This window comes from Micromonas commoda, chromosome 1, assembly GCF_000090985.2.
Source record: "Micromonas commoda chromosome 1, complete sequence".
NCBI lineage: Eukaryota > Viridiplantae > Chlorophyta > Mamiellophyceae > Mamiellales > Mamiellaceae > Micromonas > Micromonas commoda.
In genome coordinates this window covers 32,024-57,353 of record NC_013038.1, presented here as the reverse complement: position 1 = coordinate 57,353, position 25,330 = coordinate 32,024, and the positions used below count along the sequence as shown (strand labels likewise).

General features: G+C 65.1%; 12 protein-coding genes across 12 annotated transcripts; 7 read left to right on the top strand and 5 right to left on the bottom strand.

The window, feature by feature from the left end:
* Window positions 1-665: 665 nt before the first annotated feature.
* MICPUN_107442 (predicted protein) lies at window positions 666-1,485 on the top strand. The gene has a single exon (XM_002507368.1). It carries the CDS (start codon window positions 742-744, stop codon window positions 1,399-1,401), a length of 660 nt encoding a protein of 219 aa, XP_002507414.1. The 5' UTR covers window positions 666-741; the 3' UTR covers window positions 1,402-1,485.
* A 463-nt stretch (window positions 1,486-1,948) lies between these two features.
* On the top strand, window positions 1,949-4,678 carry MICPUN_54798 (predicted protein; the record flags this gene model as incomplete). The annotated part of the gene is made up of 1 exon (XM_002507367.1): window positions 1,949-4,678. The coding sequence occupies one exon, from the start codon at window positions 1,949-1,951 to the stop codon at window positions 4,580-4,582; it is 2,634 nt and encodes an 877-aa protein (XP_002507413.1). The 3' UTR covers window positions 4,583-4,678.
* A 121-nt stretch (window positions 4,679-4,799) lies between these two features.
* MICPUN_98462 (predicted protein) lies at window positions 4,800-6,260 on the bottom strand (the record flags this gene model as incomplete). Its single annotated transcript, XM_002506980.1, has 1 exon — window positions 4,800-6,260. The coding sequence occupies one exon, from the start codon at window positions 6,258-6,260 to the stop codon at window positions 4,800-4,802; it is 1,461 nt and encodes a 486-aa protein (XP_002507026.1).
* A 145-nt stretch (window positions 6,261-6,405) lies between these two features.
* Window positions 6,406-7,248, top strand: MICPUN_54796 (predicted protein; the record flags this gene model as incomplete). Its single annotated transcript, XM_002507366.1, has 1 exon — window positions 6,406-7,248. The coding sequence occupies one exon, from the start codon at window positions 6,406-6,408 to the stop codon at window positions 7,246-7,248; it is 843 nt and encodes a 280-aa protein (XP_002507412.1).
* A 55-nt stretch (window positions 7,249-7,303) lies between these two features.
* Window positions 7,304-9,556, bottom strand: MICPUN_105020 (predicted protein; the record flags this gene model as incomplete). Its single annotated transcript, XM_002506979.1, has 2 exons — window positions 7,304-8,348; window positions 8,422-9,556. The coding sequence occupies 2 exons, from the start codon at window positions 9,554-9,556 to the stop codon at window positions 7,399-7,401; spliced, it is 2,085 nt and encodes a 694-aa protein (XP_002507025.1). The 3' UTR covers window positions 7,304-7,398.
* Window positions 9,557-10,428: 872 nt separating this feature from the next.
* On the top strand, window positions 10,429-14,739 carry MICPUN_77365 (predicted protein; the record flags this gene model as incomplete). Its single annotated transcript, XM_002507365.1, has 5 exons — window positions 10,429-11,040; window positions 11,077-11,921; window positions 12,327-12,471; window positions 12,550-13,899; window positions 13,957-14,739. The coding sequence occupies 5 exons, from the start codon at window positions 10,429-10,431 to the stop codon at window positions 14,737-14,739; spliced, it is 3,735 nt and encodes a 1,244-aa protein (XP_002507411.1).
* A 137-nt stretch (window positions 14,740-14,876) lies between these two features.
* On the bottom strand, window positions 14,877-16,115 carry MICPUN_98458 (predicted protein; the record flags this gene model as incomplete). The annotated part of the gene is made up of 2 exons (XM_002506978.1): window positions 14,877-15,199; window positions 15,257-16,115. 2 exons carry the CDS (start codon window positions 16,113-16,115, stop codon window positions 14,877-14,879), a joined length of 1,182 nt encoding a protein of 393 aa, XP_002507024.1.
* Window positions 16,116-16,231: 116 nt separating this feature from the next.
* Window positions 16,232-17,470, top strand: MICPUN_54792 (predicted protein; the record flags this gene model as incomplete). The annotated part of the gene is made up of 1 exon (XM_002507364.1): window positions 16,232-17,470. One exon carries the CDS (start codon window positions 16,232-16,234, stop codon window positions 17,468-17,470), a length of 1,239 nt encoding a protein of 412 aa, XP_002507410.1.
* Window positions 17,471-17,559: 89 nt separating this feature from the next.
* Window positions 17,560-18,108, bottom strand: MICPUN_77463 (predicted protein; the record flags this gene model as incomplete). Its single annotated transcript, XM_002506977.1, has 1 exon — window positions 17,560-18,108. One exon carries the CDS (start codon window positions 18,106-18,108, stop codon window positions 17,560-17,562), a length of 549 nt encoding a protein of 182 aa, XP_002507023.1.
* Window positions 18,109-18,321: 213 nt separating this feature from the next.
* On the top strand, window positions 18,322-20,575 carry ACBP (acyl-CoA-binding protein; the record flags this gene model as incomplete). The annotated part of the gene is made up of 2 exons (XM_002507363.1): window positions 18,322-18,447; window positions 18,570-20,575. The coding sequence occupies 2 exons, from the start codon at window positions 18,322-18,324 to the stop codon at window positions 20,532-20,534; spliced, it is 2,091 nt and encodes a 696-aa protein (XP_002507409.1). The 3' UTR covers window positions 20,535-20,575.
* Window positions 20,538-21,743, bottom strand: SCS-alpha (succinate-coa ligase). Its single transcript, XM_002506976.1, has 2 exons — window positions 21,669-21,743; window positions 20,538-21,565 (listed from the first exon to the last, which is right to left on the bottom strand). Exons 1-2 carry the CDS (start codon window positions 21,714-21,716, stop codon window positions 20,633-20,635), a joined length of 981 nt encoding a protein of 326 aa, XP_002507022.1. The 5' UTR covers window positions 21,717-21,743; the 3' UTR covers window positions 20,538-20,632.
* A 199-nt stretch (window positions 21,744-21,942) lies between these two features.
* Window positions 21,943-25,245, top strand: MICPUN_54788 (predicted protein; the record flags this gene model as incomplete). Its single annotated transcript, XM_002507362.1, has 1 exon — window positions 21,943-25,245. One exon carries the CDS (start codon window positions 21,943-21,945, stop codon window positions 25,243-25,245), a length of 3,303 nt encoding a protein of 1,100 aa, XP_002507408.1.
* Window positions 25,246-25,330: the final 85 nt, after the last annotated feature.

Genomic DNA, 25,330 nt, shown 5'->3' with positions numbered 1-25,330 from the left:
GGCGCCGCGAGGGGCGAGCGGCACACGGTGAAGAAAGCGTCCACGGAGGAGCCCCTCGTCGCCGCCGCGCTCGTCGCGCCGATCTCGCCCGACGACGACGACGACGACGACCGTTACGACGACCGTTACGACGACGACGACGGGCTCATCATATCCGGTTCTCCGCACGCGCGGGTTCGATTCCGTTCGATTCCCGCCGCCTTCGCCGCCGTCTCCACCCGCGGCCGGCTCCTCTCGTGGTCGCTCCCCGGCCTCGTCCCGCTTCGATCATGCGGACCCGTTCCGCCGCTCTCCGTCGCGGACGGCGCGGGGTTCTGCGTGGACGGCGTGCTGTTCGCGTCCGTCGGGGGCGGCGCCGGGACCGTGGCCAAGCTGTCGCTCGCGCCCAGAAGAAGCGGAGGTGTCAAAGGGTGCCGGGCCGAGAGCGGTTTGGCGCTGTTCGACGGCGAACTCGCCGCCGCCGCTTTGGCCGCCGAATCCGCCGGACGTTTGTTCGACACCCAAAGGCACCCAAAGGCACCCGGTGGGCACCCCTCGGCACCCTCGGTCCAGTCGCCGTTCTCGCCCGAGGGTACCCCGGAGAAGGCGTTCGGTGGTCCCGACAAACCAAAAGACGCCGCCTCATCGCAGAAGAGCGACTTGACCAAATCGATGAACAGTTTCCTAAAGGGCGATTCGCGCGCCGCGCTCGCGTCGTTCGGATCGGTGATGCGCGCGACGAAGGACAAGGCCAACGCCGCGATGGCGCAGGCGAAGGTGCGCATCAAGGAGCGCATGGGCGCCGCGGGGCCCGGGGACGACACGGACGGCGACTTTCCGACGGACGACAAGACGGCTGCGGATCTCGCGTTTTTATTCGCCGAGCGCGAGCTCCATCTGACGGAGGAACCCGCGACGCGTGGACGAGCGGTCGCGAGCGCCGGCGCGGGTCGTCGGGGCGCGGGTTCGAGCTCGACCGGCGCCGCGGAGGATTCGGATCGCGCGGCGTTGTTCGGGTCGGGGGGATCCGCGGCGGGGGCGGCATCCGCGGGTGTCGGGTCTTCGAGGATGGCGCAATCAGGGTCGAACGGCGACGACGCCGATCGAGCCGCGCTCTTCGGCACCTCCGGGTCGGGCGGCTCCGTCACGTACCCCGTCGCGCCCAAGGTTAACACCGCCGCGGACATTCGCGCCAAGTACGGCATACGCAAGAAGGGCTCCAACACTGAGGGACGCGGAGGAAGCTCGCGCGACGACGCATCTTTGGCGGGCGCCCTGGAGGAGACGAGGGACAAGCTCCACGAGCGGGGCGAGCGTCTGAGGGGCATCCAGGACACCACCGAGCGGATGCGAAGCGACGCGGAGGACTTCGCGTCCATGGCGGAGAAGCTGCGTAAGCGGCAGGAGAAGTCCTGGTGGTGAGTAGCTTTCAGCGCGAGTCGCCCATCCCGGACGCGATCGCGACGTGGACACTTGCTTTTGTCCGTCCGACGGGACCAATCTTATATCCCGTTGTCCTCCCGCAATCTGTGTCACAGATTTTTTTGTCGTCGTCTTCGGATTTTGCCCGATCCTATCCGTTCGTTCTGCGGTTCTTCTGCGATCAATCTGAGATTTCATCACCACGTGCTTTTTATCTTCGGATTTTTGCGACGTCCGCGAAAGGTCGCGGACAGGTCGGGAGAATGCGCGCCGTGCGGATTATTTCCACGTTCTTTCAGACTCAGAGGCAGTCAGAAGGTTGGTTCGTTGCGACGGGCGTTATGTTTCTCGCCAACCCCTTCAGCACGGGCCAATCACTGGCCGTCTTAGTTCGGGGTCGCCGCCTTTTGGCCGACACGAGATTCCTCCTGACCGACACGACGCGCAGCGCACCCGCCGCACGCCGTGACCCGAACCACCAACCCCCACCGGCCGAGCGTATCGTCCACCTTAACGCGATCCGCCGAGGTATCGCGCTTCCGGTGGCATGTTACGTTACGTCACCGGCGCCAACGGCAACTCCGGCGACGACGCCCTCCTCTCCGAGGATGGCGGAATCAACGTCCGCGCCCTCCCCGAGGACGTCCAGGCCGTGTTCGCGGATATCGACGCCAACGGCGACGGAGTCCTCGACATGGACGAGTTCAAGACGATGCTCAGCACCTACGCGGTGCTGCGCAGGTCGAACCAGGAGGGCTCCGTCTCCATCTCGACCCTCCCCGACAAGGTACAGCCCGCGCTGAAGGTGTTCGACCAGGACGGCGATGGCACCGTCGACCCCAAGGAGCTCATGCGCGCCGCGGAGCTCTATCAATCCTCCAAGAAGTCCCAGAAACGTATGCGTAAGTTCATCATCGGCCTCGTGCTCTTCGTCGTCGCGCTCATCGGCATCAACAGCGCCATGACCTTCATGATGGTCGAGCTGGGCAAGGAGACCAAGGCTTCCCCCGACGGCGTGATGCGCGTCAACGCCGGCGGCGGCCAACATGGTGCCGTCGTGAAGACCGCCGCCAACGGGGAACCGGCGCCGCTGACCACGGCTCTACCGGACGCCGCGTTCGAGCAGCTCAAGCAGTTCCAGGTCGACTCTCCCACTGGCGCGCACGTCTCACTCGCCGTGCAGGGCTGGTACCGCGTGCCTCAACCCACTGCAGCAACCGGCAGCGTCGTCAAGCTCATCACCGCCGCCGGCTTCATCATCCTTGATGGAACCGACATGACTTTCGAGGAGACCCTCGGAACTGTCTTCACCGAGGCTGGATTCACGGTCGGCGGCCGCAAGCTCCTCGGCATCTACGCGCTCGTCGGCCTGTTCAACTCCATCGACGACTGGGCCGGTCTCACAGATCATGAGCGGGAGCCAGGCTTTGGGCTGAACGATTTCACGATGTCTTACGGCGTTCGCCATTTGTGCAACGCGACCGAGGGCGCCGAAGAAAAAGCGTGCGTTGACCCTTACGGAATCCCTCATCGTGGACTCGTGGTGGTCGATGGCGTGCACTACATCGAGGTCAACACCACGATCGAGATGTCTGTTGCGACCATGGAGGCGATTGAGACGACTTTCCGTCCAGAGTTCGATTCTGTGATTGAGCGGTACAAATCTCCGGACCTTCACCTCAAAAGACAAATCAAATTCGACAGCGATTCCGGATTCGGATCCAAACACTACTACTGCATGGACCTGATACCCGAGTTGCCCGCTACTTGGAACGTAACCAATGCCAAGAAGGTTGACCAGGTCGAGACTAACGGGCAGATCATCCGAGAATTTTCAATCTCCACTTCTGTGACCGAGATTGAGCACGGCTTCATCACTGACTTCGATCCAAACATCCCGTACACTGGCACCGTCGAGGTAAAGTACTTCGATAACAAAGCCACAGGCCGTCCACTCAAGTTCATCATGGGTCCGACGGAGATCATCGTTCACGAGTACACAGAAGGTCCTGTCGAGATTCCATCACCTGATGATGAATACTGGGATATGAGCGATACATGTTTGAACATGACGGCCAAGGACGCCCTCACGGACTTTTCACTTCCCACGCCGGTGCCCAAGGATCCCTACGCTTTCGATGCCCGCCGAAAAATCACCGAGTGGTGCGAACATTATGGTGGTTGCGACGGAGGGCGTGGTAATACGACGTCATCAATTGGAAGTGGCAGAAAGCTTCTCGGCGGCGGCAGGAGTCCTAAGCCTGCGCCTGCGCCTGCGCCTTCGAATGTCGCCTGCTCTGGAGCAAATCAGTGTCACGCTGACATCCTGGGAAGCTCCCAAACGGCCAGAAATGGCGTGATGTCAATCAGCCTTCCCCCGGATGATAAAGGTTTCCCGGTGACGTTCACCATGGAAAGTTGGACGAACGGCTGCGGAATCAAGAGTCTCGGATTGTCCGGCAGCTGTGGTAGCTTTGATTGCTCTGTCACAGGAACGCTCAACGGAAAAGATGTTTGCTGTGACAATTCAAAGTACTGTGGTCCTAATGGCCGTCTCGACGGCGAAATCTCGTTCGATCTTATGAACTTCATCAAGCACGAGAAAATCAGAGAAATGATCGAAAAAGCTGGATTCGAGGGTGGAGTCGCCTTACAGTTTGGGTACGCCATGCCATCTAATTCACGTGCTGGCATCGCGACGGTCACTCTCGTCGGCTGGATCCAAGCCGAGGCGACAATTTCCATCACGGACATTATGACTGGCAGACGTCTTCTCGCAGAAGACATCGACGAAACCGAAGATCTTCTTGATGACGAAGGCACCAAAGACCAGCTTGGTCTTCCTCGTGGGCTTCGTAGGCTTCTGGAAGAAGAAGCATCTGGGAGACAGCTCTTGTGCAGCAACCCCCGCTCATGCAGAAGGAAGAAGAAGCGGGCAAACCGGGCAAAAAGATGTATTGAAAACGGCGGATGCGGTTTCTTTGACCAAATGGGGAATTTTTTCGACGAAGTCGGGAACATGTTTGATGCTGCGTCTGTGACTGCGGCTGCTCGATTGGAAGTCCAAGGCACCGCGACTCATGACTTCATCTCGAAACGCACTTCATTCGGTGCCAGTTTCACGGTTGACGCTTCTCTCGGTCCGATCACGCTGGAGTACACGAAGGGAATAGGGTCCTAGGACTGCCGCTGATCCGAGCGCGTCGAGGAAAGGGTGAATGAGCCGGGGTACCCATGCCCCGGCGCCCTTGTAGGACGAGCGCCAGGATCACACCAACGTCGATGGGCAGAGCTCTCATCGCGCCGTCGGGTTTTTGCCCCCATTGGTTTCCCGACATAGGCCCAAAATAATAGGCCGACAAAAGACAATTTTAATGAAAGAGCAAAGCACCATCCGCTCACGATGACGCACCTCCGTTCACATCAGAGTCGTCCCTCGCCGTCGCCGACGCCTTCCCACTTACGCTTTCCCCGCCCGCCGCCGCCGACGTCGACCGCCGGATCAGCTCGGAGAGCGTCAGCGCGCTCACGAGCCCGACCCCACCCACGATCGCGGACCCGACCGCGCCCACCGCGAACGGCGCGACGCCCACGCCGACCAACGACGACACCCCGGTGTTCAGACCCACCGCGGCGAGCGCCGTGGCGAGGCACGCCTTGGCCCCGAACCCCTCGCCCAACGCGTTCATGCCCCGCCTCCACGACTCGGCCCCGACGGGTGGCGTCGAACCGCCCCCGCCTCCGACCGGGTCCCCCGAACCGACCTTCACCCCGCCTCCGTAGTACCAATCCCCGCACGACCGCACGAGCGCCATGCCCACGAACGCCAACAAAAATCCCGGCACCCTTCTCGACGCCGTCGCCACCCGAGCCGTTTCCGAGCGAACCGTCTGTTCGTGCGCGAACGCCAGCGCGGGGATAGCCGCCGCCAACGCCAGGTTTCTGGTCAGCTTGGTCACCGCCGCAGCGTTGAACGCGCGCTCGTCGTCGAACAGCTGTGCGTACGTCAGACCCGCGCCCATGACCTGCGCGGTGTCGTGCACCGCCAGACCCAGCCACATGCCCGCCGCGTCCGGGCACTCGCCCAATAAAAAGTTCGCCGCGTGCGGCGCGAAGAGCATGGCGAGGGAGCCCCACAACACCACGTTGGCGACGGCGCATGCCACCTCCGTTTGCGTCGCGGCGATGGCCGGCGCCAACGCGGACACCGCCGTCACGCCGCATATGGACGTCCCCGCCGCGAGCAGGGATCCGAGCCGCGGGTGGAGGCCGGCGAGACCCGCGACGCGGGGGATGAGGACGAGGCCCGCGCCGACGGAGGCGGCGGCGGCGGGGACGCAGAAGGCGCCGGCGGTGACGACGTCCGAGGCGCTGAACTTGGCGCCGACGCAGACGATGCCGACGCGCAGGACGGTGCCGGTCGCGGTTCGCAATCCCGGGCGGACCCACTTCGGCAGCGCCACCGCGTTGTTGATCCCCGCGCCGAGCAGGACGGCGCATGGGACTCCCGCTACGGGCGCGCCGATCGCCGCGCTGATGCCGTCGGCGAGCGCGAACCCCGCCTGGGACACGGCCAACGCGAGGCCGAGACCGGGCAGCGCGGCGACGACGTCGGCGACGGCGCCGTCGGAGGGCGAAACCTTCGAAGGAGGCGCGGGAGGGTGCGACGATAGCGATGAACCACCACGCCTCGAGCACGTGTTCGCGATGTTCCACCCCGAGGCGCGGCCCCGCGTCCGCGCCTCCGCCGCGTGCATCCACGGCGCACGGTCGGCGCCGCGGGCGCGTGAGCTCGTCGTGACGCCTCCCCTCGTCGCCGCGCGCGCGAAAAGCGCCCCCGCGGCGCGCCAAGGAGACATCCGCGCGCGCCGGCTGTGATCGTCACCTCCGAGTCGGCACGCCCGAGACGCGGGTGGCTCTGGCTGGAATGACTCGGCGAGCGACGTGGCCGCTTCATGTTCCCGACACTTCGAGCAGCGCGCGCCGCGCGTAAGACACGCCCTCATGACCGCCGTTCTCGCCGCCACCACCTCCACCGCGTCCATCCGCGCGCGCGTCAACGCCGCGCCCGCCGCCGCGCGCGTCGTCCTCGCGGCCGGTCGCCCGCGTCTCAACGCTCTTCGCGCCACCGAGGCCGTCCGGATCTCAGCCACCGCCGCTGAGGCCGAGACGACGTCCGCGCCCGCCGCGGAAGAAGACGGCGTCAGGGAGTTCTTCGACACGCAGATGGTGGACGAGGCCGGCATGCTCGCCGCCTCCACCTTCCCCATCCCACCCGCCGACCTCATCGCCAAGTGCAAGCTCATCCTCGCCAAGAACAACGGCGGAGAGGACCCGTCGCTGCTCGCATCCGACTTTAAGTTTGTCGCCCCCGTCGTCGGCCCGCTCGAAAAGGAACGCTTCCTCGCCGCGTTCCAGTCGTTCAAGATCGACGAGGGGTTCCCGGACGCCAAGTTCAACTACTACCACTTCCGCGTCGACCCGTTCGAGCCGTCGCGCGTTTGGTACGACGCCAGGTTCGTCGGCACCAACACCGGTCCCCTCATTGGCGGCACCCTCCCGGCGACGAATAAGAAGGTCGAGTCCCCGCCGCAGTCGTGCTCGATGCGCTTCAACGAACGCGGGGAGTGCACGCAGCTGACCGTGGGTTACGTCATGGACAAACAGCTGGGCAACACCGGGGGGCTCGGCGGCGTGTACGGGATCCTGTACGCCATCGGCTACGGCCTTCCCTTCCCCGAGGCGCAGCCGTGGCAGAAGAGCGTCCAGTACGATCTGTTTCAGCGCTTCAGCGGAGCGACGCAGGAGCTGCAGAAGTTCGTCAAGGGACTCACCGGCGGGAACTGAGCGCCGGGCGACGAGGACGTAGTGTAGTGTAGTGCACACACGTTGCATTTTTTTTAGTAGCGCCGCGCTGTAATCTTACCACGCTTTACGATAACATTAACGAGAGGACCGCCGCGTCGCTCGTTTTTCGGAACCAGATGGAAGCCGCGGTCACAGCGGGGAGCGGGGCATGGACGCCGGCGGGCTCCCGCCATTCACCGCGGCGACCCCAGCGCACGCCAGACCCTCCAGACCGGGGAACACCGGCGTCACGCCGATTCGCATCCCCCCGTCGGAATCGCACGTCAGCTCGTACACGGCAGCCTGACCGTGTCTCCTCGCCAGTCGGATCGTCACGGTTTTTACCTCCGCTGACTGTGCATCCGTCTCAATTGGGAGCTGAACCGCCATACCGGGCTCGTTCCACGCGTCGAAACCCCCGACGGGGTCCACGGACAGCGTGGGAAGCACCGCGGACGGGGACGGTCGCATGTCTCGCACCGACGCCGCGAGGGCGCGCGCCGCCGCTTCGTTTAATCGCGGGTCGGCTCGCGTTCCCATCGGGTTGTACGCGGTGACGATTAAATAGGTTCCCGCGGGCAGCAGCGCTCGCGCTTGCGCTTGTTTTGAAAACCCCCGGGTGTCGTCGTCGTCGCCTTCCGATCGGATCATTCGCCACGCGCCGGAGTGCCACACCGCGATGGTCGCCGCTCGCCACAACGGCGCCAGCCTCTTCTGCTCCGTCGCATCCGGAAGCGTCCACCGGAAGCGTCCAGACGGATCGCCGCGGACGGCTCGGGTCAAGATCTTCGCGATGTCCCTCCCGCACGCGAAGAGGTCCCACCCGAGCGCCCTGCGCCTTGCGCGCGTCCCGATGGCGCGCAAGGAATCGTCGTCGTCGTGGTGCTCATCGCCGCCACGCTTGGATCCGTCCCATCCCGCGCGCAGGTACGCCTCCACGGCGTCCGCGATTAAATCGACTTTATCACCTTTATCTTTGGTCCAATCGACGGGCACGAACTCGTTCCCAGTCTCGCTCAGTAAAGCGCAGCACCCGACCGAATCCCCCCTCTGCACGCAACTCGGCGCCCCGAACGCGGCAGCCTCCACCACCGTCATGCCTGTGATGAACAAAAAAACCACGTGTCATACTAATCGCCCACGCACACAAACAGAAGATTAAAATAAACTCACCGTACGCGTCGTACGCGCACGGGTGGACGTTCAGTACCGTCCGTCGGTACACACTCGCCATCCCGCGCGCGTCGAGAAAGTCGCGGCACACCAGCCCTTTCCCGCGCGTCGCGTCGAGAAATTTGGCACGGATCGTCTCCGCGTAATCGCCAGCCGTGGACGCGCACAAGACGGGCACAATCTCTGTGGTACCGGGTTCGTTTGTACCCCCGAGGACGACGCCCCTGCGCACGAGCTCGGCACACAGGCTCACGAACCGTTCGGGCTCCTTCTCGGGGGACAGGCGGACGCAGCACGTGAGCAGGAACCGAGGAGTGTTTTGTCCGGGAACCGCGTCCAGCCTCCACGGCGCGACCCTCTCGAGATGTTGAGCCCCGGTCTCGTCCAACTCCACCCCATTCTCGGCCGTCGTCGCCGGCGTCATCGGCGTTTGCGCGTGCGTCGCGAGCGCGTGGACGTCCTCCCTCAGGGGCGCGATGACCACCCCGGGCGCCACCGCCGCTCCCTCGGGCGACAGCTCCTCGCACAGGTAGTCGGCGTCGACTTGGCACAGCGCGACGACGGCGGCTGCTTCCTCCACCGCGTCCCGCTCCTTGGCGGCGTGCGTCGGGTCGCCGTCGCGGGCGAACACGCGGTAGTTGCTGTACACGAACGGCGGGTAGGGAGAGGAGGACGCGATGTCCGGATTCATTCCGTTCGGGTCCGTCTCGCGCGCGGCGTCCGAGTCGCGCCAGACGCGTCGTCTCAGCGCGCGCCAGGTTGGGGTGACGTGCCAGTCGATCCCGAGGACGACGTCGGGGGCGAAGCTTCGGATCCGCTCGTGGAGGGGCTCGTCCGCGTGCGCGGCGTCCGCCAGCTCCCTCCACGGGCACCGGGCGGTGAGCTTACCCCACTTCGACGCCGGAACCCTGAGCGTACGAACCTCCACCGCCCCGGCGGTTTGGGAAATCTCGCGCTGCGAATCGTCAGTGACGTCGAGGTTGTCGGGGCAGCCGCTCACGACCAAGACCGCGTGCCCGGCTTTCGCGAGGCCGTGCGCCTGCGACTGCGCCAGGACGCCATTGCCGCTGAACGTCCCGTGTCGGAACTCGAGGGTGAGGAAGAGCACCCGCAGGTTCCCCGTCGGCTCCCTCATCGCCAAGTGAGGCGCGATGTTGGCATCTTGCGGAAATATCCCTGACTGTGACTCAGCACAGAATCCGGCAGGGAGAGATCTTCTTCCAACTGTCCAAACACTGCTAGACTGCGCATGTCAGATTATGCGCGTGCGTTTTTTCCCGGGAGCCAGCCAGCAGAGAGCAGGTCATGATTACGTTATGAAGATTGGCATTCTATTTGCGATTCCGGTTTTTTAACCTGACTAAATACCCACTCGACTTCAAGCACACACACGCACTCTCGCCAACCCCCTTTCGCGCCCCTTCGCATCACCAAGAGACCACGGACACCCGTGCGCGACGGTGGAGGGAGGCGTTCGAGGTACGTTTTCCGAGAAGAGTCGCGGAGCGATCTCACACGCCGAGACGCGCACAGGGCGCATCGCGCGGTGAACGATCGGCGAAAAGTCTCACGGTCGCGCACCGAACGCACCCTCACCGCGCGTCGGACCGCATCGGTGGTCCGGCACCGCGGCAGCGCCGGGTCCACCCCACGACTGTTCGACATCTGGGAAGCTTCGACTCCTTAAGAATAAACATCGGACGGCGTCGGGGGCTCGCTCTGTGAGGGGCGGGGGTAGGCGATACACTCTCGGGCGAGATGGATGATCTCGAGGCTATGCGACTGAAGGCCATCCGGGACGCTCAGCAGCGCACCAGGATGGAGCTCCTCGCGTCCAACCCCGCGCCGCAGCCGCCGACCGACCGCGAGCGCGACGAGGCGCACAGACTGCTGGCCGAGCAGATGGTGCAGAGGTCCCTGTCGATGCAGGTGGAGGCGCTCCGTCGGCGGGAGGTGATGAAACATCAGCTCATCATGCAGCGGCAGGCGGAGAGCGAACGCGCGAAGATGGAGGAGGAGGAAGAGGCGTCCGTCGCGGGGGGTATCACGAACGGCGCCATCGCGGACGCCGCCGTGGTGGAAACCGGGCAAACCGACGCCGCACAGCTGTACGAAAATTACGTCCCTTCCAAGGTCACCCAGGGCGCCACGCACCCGGACCACGTCGTGGAGACGTCCACGCTGTCGCAGCTGACGCCGCCGGACGTCCCAAAAGGTTTCGACCACAGGCTGCACGACGCCGTGGAGGCTGAGACTCTCAGCTCAATGCAGCTCGAATCCGTCGTGTACGCGTCGATGAAACACGAGCAACGGCTTAAAGGCGGGCGAAGGGCGGGGTTCTTCCTAGGGGACGGTCCGGGCGTGGGCAAGGGACGGCAGATCGCGGGATTGGTCTACTCGCACGCGCGGGGCGGCGGGTCGAGGGCGCTGTGGATATCCGTCAGCGGAGACCTCAAGTTTGACGCGGAGCGAGACCTGCGCGACCTCGGTCTGGCCACGCCGCGACTCGAGGTGTACCCAAAGGGCAACGGACCGATGCCGAACGGTGACCTCAACGACATGACGAAACGCGGGGTGGTGTTTTGCACGTACTCGTTGCTCATACAGGGCAGCGGGAAGGTGGCCGACCTCGGCAAGGAGGGCGCGGACCTGGAGACGTTGCTCATGAAAAAAGGGAGCAGGCTGGAGCAGCTGGTGCGTTGGCTGAGGCAGGACCCGCACGGCCCTCTGATCGTCTTCGACGAGTGCCACAGGGCGAAGAACCTCGTGAACGAGAGCGGGATGCCCACCAAGACGGCGCTCGCGGTGGTGGCGCTGCAACGCGCCATCCCGGATGCCAGAGTCGTGTATTGCTCCGCCACCGGCGCTTCGGAGCCCAAGAACCTGGCGTACATGACCCGCCTTCACGCGCACGGCTTTAGCAATGTGGAAGGTATGCTGAACACCCTGACGGAATCCGGCATGGGAGCGCTGGAGATGTTCGCGTTGGGTCTGAAAGCCACGGGCTCGTACCTGTGCCGGTCGCTGTCCTACGCGGGTGCCGAGTTTGAGCTCCAGAACTGCGAGCTGACGGACGAGATGGCGGCTATGTACGACAGATCGTGCGCCTTCTGGCAGATGCTTCACAACGTCTTCAACACCGCGGCGACGGGCAGGATCGCCGAGGGTCAGCGGATGGAGAAGGCGAGCTCCGTCAAGTGGGCGCAGTTCTGGGCCGCGCATCAGCGCTTCTTCCGACAGATGCTCCTGAGCGCCAAGGTGCCCCACCTGGCGCGACTGGCGCTGGAGCACGTCCACGAGCGTAACATGGCGGTGGTCATCGGGCTGCAGAGTACGGGCGAGAGCAACGTCGGGCAGGCCATGGCGGACGCGGCTACGCAAGGCGAGGAGGTGGACGATTTCGTCTCCGCGCCAGCCGTGATCTTACGCAACCTCATCGCCAAACAGTTCCCCATAACGTCGACCAAATCGCAACTCGAGGCTGACGCCGAGCGCACGCGGTGGGAGGCGCTGTACGTGCACGTGTACGCCATCGTTCGCAGGTGGAAGCAGCTCCCGACGGTGGCGCAAACCGCGGATAAAACCAGGGAAGAGAAGGAAGAGAAGACGAATAATCCGACGGATCCCGACGCGGAAAACATCGACGAGGCCGCCGCCGCCTTGGACCGCGTGGAGCGCGGGCTGAAGGAGACCAGCCGGCTCGTGGGCGATCACCTCGTGTGGGAGACGATCGGCGACAGGGCATCCGCCCGGGCCGTGGAGTTTCTACTCGAAAAGAGAAACGTTAACGAGACGACCGAGCGCGCGCGGGCGGAGCTCGCGAAGCGGGAGGATAAGGAGCGAGGGGAACGAGAGCGCGCACAGCTGGCGGCCATCGCGGGCGTCGACGTCCGGCCCAACCCGAGGGTCGAGGAGATCGCCGCCGCCGCCGCCGCCGTTCCCGACGAGAAGCTCACGAGAAATGACAAGAAGCGGGGATGGAAGGATGACGCGTCGCCCCCGCAAGGGGACGACAAGGAACCCAGCGAAGGCGACACCCCGACCAAAGACGTCGACTCGCGCAAGGGCTCGACGGACCCGACCGACGCCAACAAAATCGCAGCGACCAAGAGACGGAAGCGCGGCGAGGAGAGCGACTCGTCCAACGACGGACCCGTGCAGTGCCAGGCGGATCCAACCGCAAACTTACCCATATACGAGCGCCTGCCTCCGGCGCCCAGGATCGGGCTATCCGACGAGGACTCTCTTATTTCCGAGGAGGACGAACGGAGCCGGAGCCCGTCGCCGACCCGGGGCGACGACGCGGAAAAGCAGCAGCAGGGAGTCGGCGACGCTGCTAACGAGATTTTGGTGCGTAATCCGTACCTGGTGCACATACGCGACCTCCTTCTGGAGGCGACGGAGTCCCTCCAGCTGCCGCCCAACCCGCTGGATCACCTGGTGGACCTGTGCGGCGGACCGTCAAAGGTGGCGGAGATGACGGGCAGGGAGCGCAGGCTAGTGCGGTGCCTGGAGACGGGCAACGTCGAGGCGAAACTGAGGCGCAGTCAGCTAGACACCACGCAGAAGTTGCTGAACATGGCGGAGAGGGAATCTTTCCAGAGCGGCGAGAAACTCATCGCGATAATCTCCGAGGCTGCGTCCACCGGCGTCTCGTTACAGGCGGATAAGCGGGTAAAGAACCAGAGGAGGCGGTGTCACATGACCTTAGAGCTTCCGTGGAGCGCCGACAAGGCTATTCAGCAGTTTGGAAGGAGCCACCGCAGCAACCAGTCGTCGGCGCCGCTGTACCAGATCCTGGTCACGCCGTGCGGCGGCGAGCGTCGGTTCGCCTCCGCCGCCGCGAAACGGCTCCAGTCCCTCGGGGCGTTACTCAAAGGCGACCGCAGAGCCCTTGGCGCGGGCGTGGACCTCCGCGCCTTCGACATCGACACCAAGGAGGGATCCGCCGCGTTGAACCGACTGTACGACGACGCTAGAGAGAAAAACTCGGGTCCCATGCCCAACGTCAACGTGCCGGGGGGTGATTTCAAGCGTTTCGCGCGATTCGCTCGGCGCTGTTTGGTGTCCGTGGGGATGGGTCACGCCAACAGGGCTAAAGGCAACGCGTGGGAGCTGCCCAAAAAGTTCGAGGGCAAGGTTCCGCTCTTCCTGAACCGGCTGATGGGCCTCTCCGTGGACCAGCAGAAGCTCCTCTTCGCGTACTTCACGGAGACGCACGAGGCGGAGGTGGCGGAGGCCAAGGCCCGTGGCACCTTCGACGAGGGCGTGGTGTCGCTCTCCGCCGAGAGCGTCGCGATGAGCGATGGGTACCCGCGCGTGGTGCACACCGACGTCGCCAGCGGCGCCACCACCGAGCTGTGCCGGATCACCATAGACCGCGGGGTGACGTTCGCGCGGGTGCTGGAAAAGTTGGCGCAGTTTAAACGGACGTGCGTTGACACCGGGCACGACTTCGCGTACGAGAACGGCATATGGGTTTCGACCAAGATAACCGCCAAGGAACGCGACGAGGCCAAGGGTGGGGGCGCGGAGACGTCCCGGCCGTGGATCCTTTGCGCCACGGAAATTTGGAGGACACACGCGCTCGGTCGCCGCATGTTCCGAATCAGACGACCGTACAACAGCGACTCGCCGTCGCTCGCGCGCGAGCACCTAGTGAAGAACTACCGAAAGTTAACGCCGGAGGAGCTGCAGGCTGGCGGGTTGGGGGAGCTCACGTGGAGGTTCTGGTACAATCGCGGGATGGAGCCGTGCATACACGGCGAGCGGTGCCGGCGGCGGGCGCACGGCGGGGTGTGCAAGGTTGGGCGGCGGGTCAGCGCGGAGTACCTGCTGACCGGCGCGGTGTTACCCCTGTGGCAGACGGTGGCGGCGATCACGTCGGCGCGGAGGGACGCGGGCAGGAATTTGCGGAGCGTCAACGCGAACGGCGCGATGGCCTCCCCGACCTCGCCGCCGATGACCGCGGCGGCGGCGCAACATCTTCACAACGACCGAGACAAACCCAAGGGCGTGCTTCGCGTGGTGAGGACCGAGCTGGACGACGGGAGACTGGTGTTGGGACTCCACCTCGGCAAAGAGGACGTCGAGGCGTTGGAACAGAGGCTCAAAGACGCGGTGGAAACAGTGCGGGAGAGGCGCGCGTCGCAGATGGAGGAGGACGAGCGCCTCAACTTGCCGATGCGACGCGAGAGCGGCGGCGAGGACGACGGCTCGGACGGGGACGGGGTCAGCGAGGTGGAAATCGAGCTGAGGGAGCCGGAATCGTCGGTGTGCGAGAACAGGGATCCCGTCACCGGATGTGACCGGGTGTGACGAGAGTCGCGCGGCGAATGAACCCACCGGAAGGGAAGGACGCGTTTGTTCATCTCATCATCGCGTGTATGATAGACTATTAAATACGCAGCGCAGCGAAGCAGAGCAGCTAAGATTAATTAACACGTCTCATCGCGTCACAGCTCGTCGTGATCCCTGCTGAACCTTCCCGACCCCTCCAGTTCGTGTTGCTCCGCCTCCACGAAAGCCTTACCTGCGGCGTCCCTCGTGTACGCATTACCGCCCCGCTTGTTCAACAGCGCGAGCACGTCGCCGAGCGTGGGCGCCGCCTCCTCGTCGTCCCGTCCCCCGACGCCCCCCCGCATGGGCAACATCCTCGGCGAGTGCTTATTCCCCGCCGGGTACAGTATCAGCGTGGGACCCTTGACGTGGCTGCCGTACGGGTGGGGAATCTCGTTTCGCTCGACGTCGATGACGCTCAGCGCGACGTGGTGTTTCCCTGTTAAAAAAAACCACGTCATACTAATTGCCCATACGAAAATGAAAATAAACTCACCTTTCACGTTTTCGTCCCGAAAGGCCAACGCCGCGCGCTTCAGCGTGCGCATCACGCCCCTGTGCGTCCTCGGGTGCGCGTTGGCGTAGGCAAAGTACACCAGCGCGTCCGTGTCGGCGCCGTGCTCGGCTATGACCCGCGCGTGAAAGTCTTTGCCGTTGAGCACGTGCATCTCGCCGCTGCCGGCTCTCGCGAGCTTCGCCCGCCCCGCCTGCGTCTGGTACCTTAACCTCTTCCGCCCGTCGTCGCCCTCCCGTACCGGCGATCGGAGCTCCTCCAGCTTCACCTCCTGCTCGAGGTGGTCCAGCTGTGGGACGTCGAGCCTCGCGATCTCAACCGGGCACACCTTGAGCAGCCCGTGTTTCTTGGCGCATATCCGCCAGTTCATGTTCCAGTCGTCGTCCTGTACGCTCCTGTCGTACCACGCCCGGACCAGGACATCCTCGAACCTCTCGAGCATGTCGTCGCACTTCTTGCGCAGGTTCTTGTCCAGCTGGATGCCCTGGGCGGAGCACACCTTGGAGACCTCGTCCTCGACGATGGCCTCGATCCTGCCGTAGTTTGCGGGATCGTTGACGCTCCTGTCCTTGGCGCGCTCGTCGAGGATCTTCACGAGGAGGTTCTCGTCCAGGTAGTGCACCGCGCGCTGACAGACGATGCACGACGGCGTCCTCTCGTGAAACATCTCGCGCTCGAGGTCCGTCGGTTCGCCCTCGGGAGGATCCGGCCCGTGCCACCACGAGGAGGAGGCGACCTCGTCGCCCTCGTCGGCTCCCACGCCGCCCGTGACCGACGCGAGGAGGAGGAGGATGACGACGGGTACGACGCCGATGATTGAGAGGCGCGGGGAGTCCGGCATCGTTCCGGCGCGCATCACCTCCTGGGTGCCACCGCGTCCGATCTTGTGGGCGCGCGGGAGAAATCTTCTCTGCCTCCGACCGTCGCGTTCGGTGACACACTCGCACACGCCGGGAGATGACGACCACGTCGGGTGGATGTTCGATCACCGCCGCGCGGGGGAGGGCGCTCGGCGGTGCCGGAGTCGATCGAACGCGCCTCGTCCGGTCGCGTCGCGCCGCGTCCGCCGCCGCGCGCGCGTCGTCGTCGTCGTCGAACCCGCCCGGCGTCGAGGGTGAGGATAAGCGGCGTCCGTCGTGCCGATCGAGGTCCACGTCGACGGTTCCTCTGTCGCGCATCGCCGGAGCGTGCACGGCCGCGATGCTCTCCGCGTCCGTCGGTGGGGCGATGCCGGTCCTGACGCCGCCCCCCGCGGCCGCTCTCGGCGAGTACGGCTCCGGCCTTGGGTACTTCCAGCGGCTGGAGGCGGAGCGGGCCATCAGCGAAGAACCCGTGCCCCTGAGCCGACGCTCCGAGCGACGCGCGTCCTCCCCGCCCGCGGGCGCCTCGGCCAACGCGACCCGGGGCATTCCGCTCTCGCTCGGCGCCGACGACGACGACGTCGCCGAGTCGAACGTCGCCTACACCGAACCCGACTTCTCCGACGCCGTCTCGTCGTTCGGCGATCCGAGACGCGATCCCTCCCTAGAGGAGGTTCGCGCGAGCCGCCTTCGCCGAGCGGCGTTTCAGTGGTCCGTCATAGCCGCCGTGGCGTACAACGCGTACCGCGCGAGGACCCGGGGCAGCGACGTGACCAAACGTTTGGGGTTAGAGGGCAAGGCGGCGACGCAGCTGGCGGGAACCAGGTGGAGGCTCACGCTCGACATAGGGCGCGAACGAGGAACTTGGATGCCGCCCGAGTGGGGCGCATCCGGCTTTCGAGTCATCTTACCCATGGCGGTGGAGCTCGGGGCGAACGGGGTGGTGACGCCCATAGCCATCGGGGGGTTCGCGCCCATGACCGTGAGCGCGGGCAAGTGGCGTTTAGAGGGCGACGCGTTAAAGTTCGACGTCAAGACGTCGGGGATGGCCAAAGGCGACGTGACGCTGCCGGAGGATTCTCTACATTTTCGAACAGCCGCGTGGGGAGGGACGATGGCGTCGAGAGGTAACCTGATGCTCCTGCAGACCAGGTTCGGGTTCAGGAGGGAGTGGAGGATGGTGGGCGTGTTCAAGGCTGAGCCCCTTTTGGACGACGACGAGGACGACGACGACCGAAAGGGGGGCGAGGGGGGCGAAGGCGGCGGCGACGAGGAGAGCCGAGAGAGGAGGGTGCTCCTCGAGTCCATGCGCGTCACCGAACGCAAGACGTCGTGAATTCATGAAAGGGTGTGTGTGATCCACGATTAATCCCATGATCGATCGCACGACCCGAGGACACGTATGATCGAACGCCGCTCGCTTACTTACACCGAAGACTTCCACGCGCCGACGAACTCCACAATCGCCTTTTCGTTTTCCTCCATGTCGTCGATGGTGTCCGAGGCGCACACTTTCACGATGGATTCCTCGTACGAGTCCCGCGCCTCCTCCACCAACGTCTGGAATATCTCGCACTCCACGTTGCCCCTGATCTTTTTATCCGAGTACCCCCGCGCCTGCAGCCGGTCGTACAGCACGGCGTTGTCGCAGGTGAGCACCACCACCAGGTCGAACCATCGTTCGGGAAAGAGGTCGCAGCCGTGGTAGTCGACGACCACGCCGCCCGCGTCGCCGCCCAGGCCGTGCTCCTCCATGTGGTCCAAAACCTTATCCTCGTCGATGACATGCGTGTCGAGCTCCTCGTCGAACTCCTCGAGCATGTCCTGCTCCTTCGCCAGCTGACTGACGTCGATGCGCTTGAAGCCTTCGACGGCGGCGGCGACGCGCTCGGCGAGGGAGGATTTGCCCGTGCCCGGGGTGCCGGTGATGAGCACGTTGGGCTTGCGGCGCGGGGTCGCGGCGGACTTGCCCATTCGTATGATGCCGGTGACTCCTTTTTCCCGCTCGAGCGCCGGTGTCTCGCCTGTCGAAGAGGCGGAGGGAGTGTCCCTCGAAAGTGTCGGCGGGCTTGGGCGGTTCTCAACTTTTGGCTTCTGTGGTTGGCGCGTGGCATGAGAAGTCATCCCAGCACGGCACTGCCACTGGACCAACCAAAATCGGGCGCGCGGCCTTGCCCGCAGAACACCATGGCGCACAAGCTTCCGTTTCCCGATCGGTTCTACGCCGCCGTCGGGTTCGCCGCCAACCCTCCGCTGGGGTCCAGGGCGGTGTCCGACGAGACCCGCCTCCTCCTGTACGCGCTGTACCAGCAGGTAAAGTCGACCGCCGCGGCGGAATCGTATTCGAGAATACGGCCAAATTAATTCCCGCCCCAGCCCCCAGCCCATGGCCCACCCGTTGACCCCGACGCGCCCCATCGCGCCCCATCGCTCAGGTCACCGCGGGTCCGTGCACAACCCCGAAACCCTTTTGGAATCAGCTGGAGCGCGCCAAGTGGAACTCGTGGAACTCGTTAGGGTCCCTGAGCACCATCGACGCGATGCGAATGTACGTCAGCGGCATCGAGGACGAGAACCCGGACTGGTACGACCTGGTGACCAACGACGGGGACGAGGAACGGGTGAGGGAGGTGGCGGAGGCTGCCGCGGAGGCCGTCGCCGCCGCCGGGATGGACGCCAAGGCGCAGCTCGCTCGGCTCGACGACCGAGGAGACGGAGGCCAAAAGGACCAACCTTCCCCGAGGACCCCGGGGCCCCCGCCAGCCGGGCGCAGATCGCTCGGCAGATCCCCTCGGCCATCCGCCGACAACCTCACCCAATCCGTCAGCAGGTCGTCCCTTTCCTCGAGGGACCCGCCGCTGGACCCCGCGGTGGCGAAGATCCCGTGCCTGGAGGACGGGACGTGGACGGACGTGACCTACGCCGTGGGAGGAGCCAAACCTCGCGGTCGATCGGGCCACGCGTCGGTTCGAATCGGAGCGTCCGAGGTGTGGACCGTGGGCGGGGTGCGTAACGGGCGACGCATCGCCGACGTGTGCGTGTTCGACACGATCAAGATGGAGTGGGCGAGTGACGACGAGTTACGGTGTTCGATGAAACCCGGGGAGGTTGACGTGGCGCATTTAACCGGGTGGCCCGCGCGAAGCGGCCACGCGGCGGTTGCGTTTGGAACCAAGATTCTCGTGATTGGCGGGCACACCCGGGAGGACGATCCGGTGGACGCGCAGTGCGAGGTTTGGGTCCTGGAGACGACGTCCAGGGAGTGGAGCCGGCTCAAGGTGGAGGGCGACGCGCCGTGCGCCAGGGGCGGGCACACCGCCACGATGGTGGAGGGTAAGGGGGGACGAAACCCGAGGGTGGTGGTTTTCGGCGGCGAGGATCGACGCGGTCGACTCCTCGACGACGCCAGGGTCTTGGACCTGACGAAGATGCGCTGGATCGAGGACGAACGAACACGAACGAACAAGGCGCCGCGCGGAAGGGGGGTCAAGGCGCCGACGTGGCCGGCGGCGCGGTCCGGCCACGTGGCGTGTTGTTTCGGCTACGGCAGCCCGGATGTCTACGTCTTTGGCGGCGTAAAAGCGGGCGGAGCCGGCGAACCCACGGACGAACTCTTCTGCCTCAACTCCATGACGATGACGTGGCACAGGTTGAACCCCGCGGGCGTCGTCCCCGCGCCTCGGACCAACTCCGCCGGGTGTGTGTTGGACGACGGCATCTGGCTCATTATAGGCGGCGGGAACGGCGGCGGCGGATTAGCGGACACCGTCGGGTTAAAACTGGCCAACCCTCGGGGCGTCGGAGCGAACCAGGTGTCGGGGCTCGAGTGGTTCACGGCCGGCGAGGTTCAGCGGGGAAGCGCGCTGGCGGCGGAGGGGATGACGTGCGTGAGCGTGGGCGGTAACCCCGGCGAGTGCGGCGCCATCATCGCCTTTGGCGGTTACGACGGTCGGCGGTACTCCAACTGCACGCACGCGATGCGTCGGCCCGGCCGCGCGCGGATGGATACGCGCGGGGAGACGAAGCCGCGTGAAGCCGCTCATGAAGTCGGTGACGCGTCGGGGCACTCGGCACGGTCGGTGGCGTCCCCCGGTGTCGTCGCGGCGATGTCGAGGTCAAATAACGGGTCCGCCGTCAGCTTGAGGCGCGTCTCCAGTGAGAACTCGGAGATTCGGCGACTGAGAAGCGAAAACGAAGCGGCGAAGGAGGCTCTGCGACGCGCCAACGAGCGCCTGGCGGAACTCGGCGCGGCGCCGATCGATTTCGTGATCGGTGACGAGTCGGGTTCGGGCGATAAGAGGAGCCCGCCGCCGCCCACCAGACGGAGGGGTCTGTGGGCGTTCATCAGCGGCGGAGACGCGGACGACGTCGACAGCGGATACGACAGCCCCGCGCGATGACTTCTTACGTTTTACCTTCGTATCAAAACTCAATTCTTGACAAAACTCAAAATAGAAACTACGTACGCGTACCGTGACGCCTCGCCGATCGTCGTCAATCAGAGCATGTTTCTCTCCTTGAAGATGTCGTACATGACGTTACCCATCTGCGCGGGCGACTTCACGACGGTCACACCCGCGGACTCGAGCGCGTTGATCTTATCCTGCGCGCCGCCCTTACCACCCGCGATGATTGCGCCCGCGTGTCCCATCCGCCGGCCGGGCGGCGCGGTGAGCCCCGCGATGAAACTCACGACCGGCTTGGTGGTCCCCGACGCCTTGATGAACTCCGCGGCTTGCTCCTCGGCGTTGCCTCCGATCTCTCCGATCATGATGATGCCCTCGGTCTCGTCGTCCTTCACGAACCTCTCGAGGCAGTCGACGAAGTCGGTCCCGTTGAACGGATCGCCGCCGATGCCGACGCAGGTGGACTGGCCGAGGCCAACCTGGGTGGTCTGAAACACAGCCTCGTAGGTCAGGGTGCCGGATCGGGAGACGACGCCGATCCTGCCGGGCTTGTGGATGTACCCCGGCATGATGCCGATCTTGCACTCGCCGGGTTTGATGATGCCCGGGCAGTTGGGGCCGATGAGGCGGGTCTTGCTCTGCCTCATGAGCGCCTGCTTGACGCGGACCATGTCGTGCTGGGGGATCCCCTCCGTGATGCAAACGACGAGGTCGATCTCAGCCTCCATCGCCTCCATGATGGCCTTGGCGGCGAACGGGGGCGGGACGTAGATGGCCGACGCGTTCGCGCCCGTCTCAGCCTTGGCCTCGGCGACGGTGTTGAAGACGGGGAGGCCGAGGTGAGTGGTGCCGCCCTTCTTTGGCGTGACGCCCCCGACCATGTTCGTGCCGTAGGCGATGGCCTGCTCGCTGTGAAACGTGCCGTTTTTGCCGGTGAAACCCTGGCAGATGACCTTGGTGTGCTTGTTGACGAACACCGCGGGCTCCTCGCCGGCCGCGTAGGACATCTGGCGCGCACGGCCAACCTGACGAGTCGAGGGGAGGGGGCGGATGTTATTCATCGTAATCTTTTTTTGGGGCCGCGACACGGGATCTGACGCTGGGTTCAGGGGCTGGGTGTGGTCGCACCGAGGCCACGCGCTGCATGAGGCGTCTCGCGGTCTCACGGGTAGCCATGATCGTCGTTCCTAACGTAGAACCCCGCTCAGCGTGGGTACTAAGTGGCGCACCGAAGGAGACGGATTGACGTTCAAAAAACCACAAAAAAATGTTTCGAAACCAGCAGACCAGCGAGCAGCCTGGCTGTCTTGGTGGTCGTGATCGATACAGTCCACACCTCTCGCCACCCCCTACTCCACACCAAGGTACCCCCAGCCGGGGTCACGGCCGTTCGTTCGTCGCCATGTCGTGGCTCAACAATCTCAACGTCGCCAAGCTCGCCGAGCAGGCTCAGGCAGCGGCGTCCAAGCTCGGGGACGAGCTCGACAAAGGGTTCGACATGCTCGACGAGGGACTGGAGAAAGGGATGAACGCGGCGAAGGAGGCCATGAGGGACGACGAAGACGACGGAGATCGAGCCGGCGCGATGGGAGGTGCCGCCGCGCTGGGAGCGGTGGGTGGCGCGTCCGCCGTGGCGATGTCGCGACGGAACGACGAGGCTGACGAGATCGAGGTGACGCTGCGACGCAACCTCGCGGTCGCCCACTCGGAGATCACGCGGCTCGACGAGGAGCTGCGGGCCGCCCGCGCCGACGCCGACGCCGCGCGGGAGGACGCGTCGAGGTTCGCCAAACAGGCCGCGGCGGCGACGATGAAGGCCGCGGGGACCACGCCCACGAAAGAACCCAAACCCTCAACTGACGACGACGCCGAGAGCCAAGAGGAACTGGCCAAGGCCAGGTCCGAGGCGAACGCGTACAAGGAGAAGTTCGCAAAGGCGGTTAAGAAGGGAAAGGGCATCGCGCTGGAGCTCGACGGCGCCAACAAGGAGCTGGACGCGGTGAAGCGTCGACTGGACGATGCGCTTCGAGAGGCGGAGACGTCGCGACGTAAGATGGAGGATGCGTACGCGGAGGTTGCGAACAAGGATGCCGAGCTCGAGTCCAAGGAGCACGACGACCCGAGCGACGTCGCTAAGCTCAAGGCGGCGAAGGAAGAGATCGCGTCGCTCGAGCAGCACGTCGAGAAACTGGAGGTGAGCGTCGCGGAGGTGAACAGGGAGGCTGCGAAGGAGCTCGGCGCGGCGCGGAAGGAGGCGACCGAGCTCAAGGAGAAGTTGGCCGCGGCAGAACGGGAGCTAGCCGAGGTACGAACAAACTCGGAGAAGTCGCGGGCACAGCTGTCGGCGGACACCGACGATTCCAAACCCGACGCCGCCGCAACGCTGGCGTCGATCGAGGCCAAGCACCAGGCGGAGGTGGAGGCTGCGCGGGTGGAGGCTGAAGGGCTCAAGGCTGAGGTTGAATCCGTCAAGGCCAAACTGGAGGCTGAGGTTGAATCCCTCAAAGCCAAACTGGAGGATGCGCAGTCGAAGGACGCGAAGGTTGACTCGGAGCCATCCGATAACGCGGGCCATCCGAGCGAAGAACTGGACGCCCTGCGCGCCCAACGGGAGGCGTCCGAATCCACCGTGTCCGAGCTCAGGGCTGAGCTGAAGTCGGTCACCGAACGGCTCGAGGAGGCGGACAAGGCGCGTAGTTTGATGAAGCTCGAGGGCGAGGGTTCCGAGAAGGTCGTGGAGGCGTTGCGGGCCGAGGTTGACAGACACAGGCGCGCCGCCGAGGAGGCCATCGCCGCCGCGACCGAGACGCAGAACGAACTCGAGAAAGCCGACGCCGACCGGGTCAAGGCGGTGAAATCGCTCGAATCCAAGGTTGGAGACCTCGGCGCCGAGCTGGAGGCTGTCAAGGCGGCCAAGACCGCCGCCGAGAGCGCAATCGCCGAGGAGGAAGCTGCGCGACGAGGCGCGGAGGACCGGGCGGACGATCTCGAAAGGCGCGTCGCCGAACTCGAGCGGAACGAGGCGACCGAGCGCGAGGGCAGGTCGGGGGCGTCGAGGCGCGTCGCCGAGCTGGAGGACTCGGCGGCGCGGATGAAAAAGGAGATGAAAGAGAAAGACGCCAAACTGGCAAACGAGACTGAACGCGCGGCGGATGCCCAGGCTGCCGCGGGAAGAGCCGCGGCCGCCATGGCGGACGTCGCCAAAAAGCTCACCGAGGCTAACGCCGGCAAGAAGGCGGCGGAAGATCAGCTGAACGAGCTCAGGCAAAGGGTTGAGAACCTCGACCAAACCGTGGAGGACGCCGCCAAGGCTACGGATGCGAGGGACGCCGCGGTGTTGCAAGCCGCCGCCGCGGAACAGCGCGCGCGGGCCGCGGATCAACGCGCGGAGGAGGCCGTCGCCGCCGCAGCCGAGACGGCGAAGGAGGGCGAGGAGCGCAAGCGCCGATTCGCCAAACTCCAGGAACAGTTCAAGGAGCGGGAAGAGGCGCTGTTGGCACGAGCCGAGGAGGCAGAGCGCGCCGTACAAACGCAAAACGATACGCCGTCGGCGGAGATGGAGCAGATGGTGGGCGAAGCGATCGAAGAGGCCGAGGCGGCGACGAGGGAGGCGCGGGAGGAGTCGGGAAAGCTCCGCGCGCAGGCGGATCGGCTCGCGGCGGAGCTGGACGCGGTGACGAGGCGGACTGAGGAGCTGGAAACGGACCTCGCCGACGCGAGGAGCAAGGCGTCGGCGCTGGAGGAGATGGCCAAGGTTCGAACGGAGACGTCGAACGTCATTCATCGTGGGGGATCAGGACCGGGCGGTATAAGGGACGGTGGCCAAACGGGCGTGGACGTCGCCGCCATCGAGGCTGCCGCGGTCAAGAGGGGCGCCGAGGCTGCGTCGGACGAGGTCAGGCGCGCTCGAGCCGACGCCAAAGCCGCGAGGGACGAGGTCGAATCCCTCAAGGCTCGCCTCGAAACAACGGGCGTAAGGTCTAACCCTAACCCTAACCCTAACCCTAAAGACGTCCACGCCGCGGACGAGAACGACCTGGCCGCGCGGGAGCGGCTCGCGCGCGTCCTCGCGCGGCTCAGGGGCTCGTCGTCGACGCCGGGACAAGAACCGGGCTCAAACGATTCGTCGCTGTGGAGTTGGGCTTTCGGTTCTTCAGAGGAGAACGCCGCCGCGGAGGCGCGGGCGTCGAGCGCGGGAGTTGGCTTCGAGGGCACGAACGACACGAGCTCCCTCCCTCCCCCGCTGGAAACGCTCATCGCCGACTTCGAATCCGCCGAATCCGGCGCGTGGGCGCACGAGACGCTGGAACAGGCGAGGAGAGTCGCCGCCGACGCTACGGCGAGGGCGGCCAAGGCGGAGGCTGCTCTCGGCGCCAGGGACGAATCCAACGCCGCCGCCGCCGTGACCGCCGCGGCGTCGCAGACGGCGCAGGCCAAGCGCGCCGCCGCCGCCGAGGAGCTCGTGCAGGAGGTGGCCGCCAAGCTCGAAAAGGCGGAGAAGAGGTGCAGGGATCTCGAGTGGCAGGTGTCCATGCTGGTGGACAAAAACGAGCTCGGGTTGGGCGGCGGGAAAGGTCAGGCTTCGACGAACGGCGTCGGTCCGGGTCCCGCGCCGGGCGGTGACGCGCCGAGGGGACCCGGTCAGTGGCTGCAGAAGGCCATCAAGGGCTGCGTCGCGCCCAGGCCGGGACGAGGCGGCGGATGAGCGACGAACGAGTCGTTTGATTCAAACGCGAAATCCTCGAAATCCTACGGCGACGCTACGTACGATACCGTCGTCGCATCGTCGC

What these genes read in the sequence shown, in the direction of transcription:
- MICPUN_107442 (XM_002507368.1), top strand. Translation starts at nt 742, where the DNA reads ATGGCGCAGGCGAAGGTGCGCATCAAGGAGCGCATGGGCGCCGCGGGG.
- SCS-alpha (XM_002506976.1), bottom strand. Translation starts at nt 21,716, where the DNA reads ATGGCTACCCGTGAGACCGCGAGACGCCTCATGCAGCGCGTGGCCTCG. An exon ending in TCATGCAGCGCGTGGCCTCG is followed by an intron (nt 21,566 to 21,668) that starts GTGCGACCACAC and finishes TCGACTCGTCAG; the next exon opens with GTTGGCCGTGCGCGCCAGAT.